General features: G+C 69.6%; 1 protein-coding gene across 1 annotated transcript; it reads left to right on the top strand.

Annotated features, from left to right (window-relative positions):
- Window positions 1-203: 203 nt before the first annotated feature.
- Window positions 204-5,273, top strand: PAX4 (paired box 4). The gene is made up of 10 exons (XM_086609848.1): window positions 204-216; window positions 687-817; window positions 891-1,106; window positions 1,801-1,891; window positions 2,760-2,951; window positions 3,241-3,323; window positions 4,169-4,238; window positions 4,388-4,473; window positions 4,699-4,840; window positions 5,068-5,273. Exons 1-10 carry the CDS (start codon window positions 204-206, stop codon window positions 5,271-5,273), a joined length of 1,230 nt encoding a protein of 409 aa, XP_086465974.1.
- The last annotated feature ends 727 nt before the right edge of the window (window positions 5,274-6,000 follow it).

The following is a 6,000-nucleotide window of genomic DNA, read 5'->3' as shown; positions in this document are numbered from 1 at the left end:
CACCATCCCCCGTGGTTTATCCGAGGGAGTGCCTGCGGGCGCTGGCACACGGCTCAGCTGAGGCAGCTCCATCACATGCCGGTGGCTGCTGGGCAGGGGCTGTGGCGGAGCCCTGGGCACCACCGCCGATTTCTCCGACCTCATCACAGCCACCGTCTCCTCTTGGCGATTCCCGGGCACCGGAACCCCGTGAAGGTTTCACCATGCAACACCGAGGTGAGCGATGCTGCTGCACCGGTGCGCCAGGGAACCGGGGAGGTGCCGCATCAGCCCGTCACACAGGCTGCTTTTCCCCTCCAAACCCCAAATTTAGTGCTCTGCAGGGTCCCCCCAGCCCCCCGGGGATGCTCGGCGCTTCCCTGCCCACCCCAGCCTGCCCCTGCCCGGAGGAACCTCCTTCTCCCAGTGCTCCTCCATGGGGTATTTTTCCCACCATTGTCACCCAGGCTGGGCCCCCCATTCCCTGCCGCATGCCACCTGTACCCACACCCTGGCAAACACCCCTCGTGCTGCTCCAAGCCCTCCTGCCCACCCCCTCCAAGCCCCCCCCTCAATGCCCGGGGGTCCCCGACACCAGCGGTGCTTCACCCCGCGAAGCCGCTGGAGAGACAGCGAGGGGAGGGCAGTGTCCCCCCCCTGGCACCGAGCCCTGTGCCCCCATCACCAGCTGCCAAGCTTCCCCCCAGGGCCCAGTGGCGTCAACCAGTTGGGGGGTCTGTTCGTCAACGGCCGCCCCCTCCCCGCCTGCAAGAGGAAGAGGATCATCGAGCTGGCGGTGTGCGGCATCCGCACCTCGGACATCTCCCGCAGCCTCAAGGTGCGCCCGGGGGGGGGGTTCTCCCCCAAATCCTGCCCCCACCGAGCAGCCGCCCCAGCCGCCCGCTCCGCAGGTGTCCAACGGCTGCGTCAGCAAGATCCTGGGCCGCTACTACCGGACGGGGGCCGTGGAGCCCAAGGGCGTCGGGGGCAGCAAGCCCCGCACCGCCACCCCCCAGGTGGTGGCCAGGATCGCCCAGTTGAAGCTGGAGCAGCCGTCGCTCTTCGCCTGGGAGATCCGCCGGCAGCTGCACGCCGAGGGCATCTGCGCTGGCAACCAGCCCCCCAGCGTGAGTGCGTGCCACGGGGGGCCGCGGGGACCCGGTGTGGGGGTTCCACCCCACGGCTGGGGTGCTGCGGGGTGGGGTCCCTCCTGGAGTGGGTGGGGGGCAGCGGGGGGGGATGCGCCGGGAAGGGCTCAGTGCTCGGTGAGACGACGGAGGGAGAGGTAGGGAGGGGAAGGCAAAGGGATCTCTCCCGGCCGAAGCAGAGCCCGGGCGGCCATCCCCAACCAGCCTGGGCATCGTCTTGGGCATCAGGGCACTGGCCGTGGGTGTTACATGCCGTGCCGGTGGGCAGAGACGATGAAACGCGGCAAGAAGCCATGCTTCGGAGCCGTACTTCCCAATGGCAGACCCACCCCTCTAAATCCCACCGTCCCCAGCCCCGAGGTGCGGATTATCCGTCCTCAAATATTGCCAGTCCGCCGGAATTACAGGGCTGCCTGTGCCAACAACCAGCGGAGCAGCGGGCACGGCTCCGGCATGGAGAATCCTTGGCACGTGCTTGGGTGGATGCTTCACCTCGGAGATGAGTTTAGGGGCACCAGCCTCGGCTGCTCCCCACCTCGGCCCCCCCAAGCGCAGCTCCGGCTCCGGCAGCGAGTGGCAGGATGCCCATCGCCAGCGGGGGCTTCACCCAGACCCCCCTGGCTCCCACCCTGGCACCCCCGCCCATGGCACAGCCGTGTCTCTCCCTGCCCAGGTCTCCTCCATCAACCGGGTGCTGCGGAACCTGCCCAGCGACCTGCGGCCAGCGGCGGAGCGGGGGGTCGCGGGGGACCCGGTGCCACGGGGTGAGCCTGGGGGGGGGTGGGGAGGAGCCGGGGAGCCAGGGCTGGGGGTGGGTGCACCCCCCCGGAGAGACCCGCTCCGAGCGGGCAGCACTCCTGCTGCCACCGGCCTCCCCGCTGCACACGTCGGGGTGCAAGCACACGCACACACGTGCACACGCACACACGTGCACATGTACACACATGCACACGCACACACGTGCACACGTGCACACGCACACACGCATACACACACACACAGAGGCGTGCACACACACGCAGGCACCCACACACGCGGGAACACGCACACACATGCACACACACATGCACACACACACGCATGTGCATGCACACACACACGTGCACACGTACACACATGCACACGTACACACGTGCACATGCACACACGCATGCACACACACACAGAGGCGTGCACACACACGCAGGCACCCACACACGCGGGAACACGCACACACATGCACACACACATGCACACACACACGCATGTGCATGCACACACACACTTGCATGCACACACACATGTGCATGGACGCACACGTGCATGGACACACGCACATGCATTCATACAAACGCGTGCACACGCACACGTGTGCACACAAGCACATACATGCAAACACACATGCGCGCGCACACGTATGCAGAGAAATGCACGCATGCACACGCACACGCATGCATGTTCACGCACACGCACGCACGCACGCACACACACGTGCACACGCATGCACGTGCACGCACACTGCTCCTCCGCGCACTCCCACGCTGACCCCGTGCCCCCATGCCAGGGCACCCGTGGACCCCCCGACCCTTCCCATCCCTCCGGGGACCCCCCGGCGCCGGGTCCCCCCCATCTCCCACCGCTCTGTCCCCGCAGTTTCCGCTCTCGCCGCCCCCCCCGCCCCGCACCCCTCGGGCTGCCGCTCACCCGCCGAAGCCGGTGCCGCCGTCTCCCCGGGGACCCAGCACCCTCCGCAGGGCTCTGCATCCAGCCGCCGGCTCCCGCCGAGCACCCAGCACAGGAACAGGACGGTGTTCTCCAGCCAGCAGTCGGAGGCCCTGGAGGAAGGTGCGGCTCCCGCGGGACACCGGCTGAGACCGGGACGTTCGTTACACCCGCCGCCAGCGGCCGCGGAGTGCCAGGATGGAGCAGGGCCATTCCCAGCGGAGGGCATCGCCGCTTTGGATGGGCTCCCATCCCTTCGCGTGGCATGGCCACGGCTGCGGTGCCCCAAACCCCTCCGAATCGTGGCCGTCGGGGCCCGGCGATGGACCGGCTGCAGCCGCCCGTCCCGGTGTCGCCTGCCAAGGTGCCGGCTGCACTGGGCAGGCTGGTCTCACCCCAGTCCCCCTTGCAGAGTTTCGGAGGGGACAATACCCGGACGCTGTCACCCGGCAGAGCCTGGCCGCGGCCACCCAGCTGCCCGACGCGACCATTAGGGTAAGGGCAGACCCTCCACGCGGCCGCTCTCTGGCCCGGAGTGTGCCCAGCCTCATCCTGTGCCAGTGCAGCCCCCACTCCCGCCTGCTCCCAGCCTCTGCCCCCGCCAGCTCTGCCCCGTGTAGGGTCCGGGAGGTTTTGGGGACGTTGCTGGACCCCAGGATGGTGCCACAGGGCTGGGGTGCAGGGCAGGATGGCACAGGGCTGCAGAGCCCTGGCATGCTCCATGGCACACTCCCTGGCACGCTCCCTGTCACACTCCATGGCATGCTCCGTGGTATGCACCATGGCAGACTCCATGGCACACCTCATGGTACAATCCATGGCACACTCCATGGCACGCTCAATGGCATGCTTCATGGCACACACCATGGCACACACCATGGCAGACTCCATGGCACACCCAGGGCACACTTGGTAGCTCTGGGCAGACATCCCCGCGCTGCCGACAAACCCTCACGGCAGCCCCTTCCCCTCCCAGCCACAGATGGGCACCAGCCACCTGGTGCCCCAGGCAGCGACAGCAGCGACCCCCCTCTGCCCATGCCCGTGGTCAGCCCGCACCATGGCGTGGCACATACATGCACACGCGTGTCTCCTGTGCCCTGTGCCAGAGAAGCACCCCGGAGCCTGGCACGTGTGTGCAGCCCAATGAAGTGGAGAAGGTGCAGGAGCAAACCCCTTCCTCTGCCCATGCCCATGCCCATGCCCATGGCCGTGCCTGGGGGTGTGAGAAGAGCCCGTGTCCGGGGAGAAGAGTTGTGCCAAGGAGCCAGAGCACTGCCCGGGGATGCAGGTGCCGCGGGGTGGGTGCCAGCAGCCTCAGCCTCCTCCCTCGTCCCCAGGTCTGGTTCTCCAACCGAAGGGCCAAGTGGCGGCGGGAGGCCAAGCAGAGGCTGGATGCTGGTGGTGCAGGTGACAGCCCGGGGGCGGAGGGGACGGGACGGGGTCCCGCTGCCACCCTGGCGGGGAGTGCGGCTGCAATTTGGCACCGAGCGCCGGGATGCCAGGGTTCATGCCAGGTCCCACGCCAACGCGCTGCCATCCCCACCTCTCCCACGCAGGCTCCTGGTGCGAGTGGGTGCTGCCGCGTGGGGCAGCCATGGCCACCTTCCCCCCCAACCCTGGGACGGCTGCCGGCTCCGCACAGGTAGGAGACGGCCAGGGGCGATGGGGAGACCTCCCTGGCACCCCAACCGGCTCCACGCACCCTCTGGAGCCTGTGCTCCCACTGCCCGGCTGCTCCGGGCACTGCCCTTCCCGGGGAGCTGTTTTGGAGCCACCCCGGAGGGTGACACATCACAGGTCCCCTTTGGGGTGCCCGGGTCCCATCCACGGACACCCCGTGCCACCCGGCTCTCTGTTCCCCGCACAGCACCTCCGGGCAAACCCCACCGGCTCACCGCAGCCCCTCCATGCCCACGGCCACGGCCACGGCCTCGCCGCCTGCCCCGGCCCCCCGGCCCCGCTGCACCTCTGCGCCTCCGGCCCCTGCGCCTGGGACGACACTTGCTGCGGTAAAAGGGCTGGGAGGGGGGCTGGGACCCCCGGGCACGGCCAGGGTGGGAGCCGGCGGGAGGGTGTGGGACCCCGCGAGGTGCCGGCGGGTGCGGGGAGCCGGTCCCCCTCCCCACCCTGCAGTGCCGGGGTGGGTGTCTGCTGCCCCGTGGCAGAGCGGGGCTGGGGGCTTGGGGCGATGCCCCCCAGCCCCGCACGCCGCCTGAGCCCCGTTTCCCTCTGGCAGACCTGGCCCCCGGCCGCAGCCCCCCTCCGGCCCCCTGGCAGCCCCTGGAGGGTCCCCCCTTCGCCCTGCTGCCCCCCCGGGCTCACCTGCACCCCGCTGCCCGCCTGCTGCCCGGACCCCCGCTGAGCCCCCCGCCACCGCCGCTCCACGCCAGCTCGCTGCAGCCCCTCGCTCGCCTCCACGCACCGGGGTGCCCCTGGTTCTGAGGGTCCCCGGGGAGGCGGGGGGGCTCCGACACCCCCCTCGGTGCAGCGACTCGGGGGCATCCGTGCACTGGTGCGCATCGGTGACAGCCGGGCCACCGTCAGCTCACCGCCTGTCCCCGCCAAACCGGGACCCCCCGCCGCCCCCTCGGGACCTCAGCCCCACGGGGTGCAGTGGGGCAGAGGGGGTGGGTGCTCGGGGGAAGGTGTCCCACCCCCCAGCCCGGGTTATCGGGGCTCAAACCCTCGCGAGCACATGGGGGGGGGGGGTGAGTGTGCCCCTTCCCGCCTGGGCGAGGGGTTTGTCGCGGTGCTACCAGCTGTGGCACAGCCCTGTGGGCACCGCAGAGCTGGCGCTCATCCTGCGATGCCCACCCGCATCCGTCCCAGCGGGGGTTTTGCCCCCCCAAGGCAGGAAAGCGTCACGCCAGGCTTTGCCCACCCACCATCCTCCTCCTCAGCTGCCTTGTGGGTGGCTCATGGGGACCAGGACCACGACCCTGGGGCGGTGGTGGGGGTCGGGCAGTCACACCCCCCCCCCCCCCCCATCACCCCCCACTGCTGTGTCCCTGTCCCAGCCCCCGGGATGCCGCAGAAGTGACACTGCCCTGCACCCCGTTAGCATCCCCCCCCTCCCGTTCACAAATTACCCCGGGACAAGTTAATTAACCACGTGTTGAGCAGGGACGGTCAATGCCCCCGCTCCCACCTGCCCTGCCACCAGTGCCAA

The sequence above is a fragment of the Tauraco erythrolophus genome, chromosome 4, assembly GCF_009769465.1.
Source record: "Tauraco erythrolophus isolate bTauEry1 chromosome 4, bTauEry1.pri, whole genome shotgun sequence".
In the NCBI taxonomy this organism is placed as follows: Eukaryota; Metazoa; Chordata; class Aves; order Musophagiformes; family Musophagidae; genus Tauraco; species Tauraco erythrolophus.
This window is presented reverse-complemented; position numbering and strand designations above follow the sequence as displayed.

What these genes read in the sequence shown, in the direction of transcription:
- PAX4 (XM_086609848.1), top strand. An exon ending in ACATCTCCCGCAGCCTCAAG is followed by an intron (nt 818 to 890) that starts GTGCGCCCGGGG and finishes CCCGCTCCGCAG; the next exon opens with GTGTCCAACGGCTGCGTCAG. An exon ending in TGCCCGACGCGACCATTAGG is followed by an intron (nt 3,324 to 4,168) that starts GTAAGGGCAGAC and finishes CCTCGTCCCCAG; the next exon opens with GTCTGGTTCTCCAACCGAAG.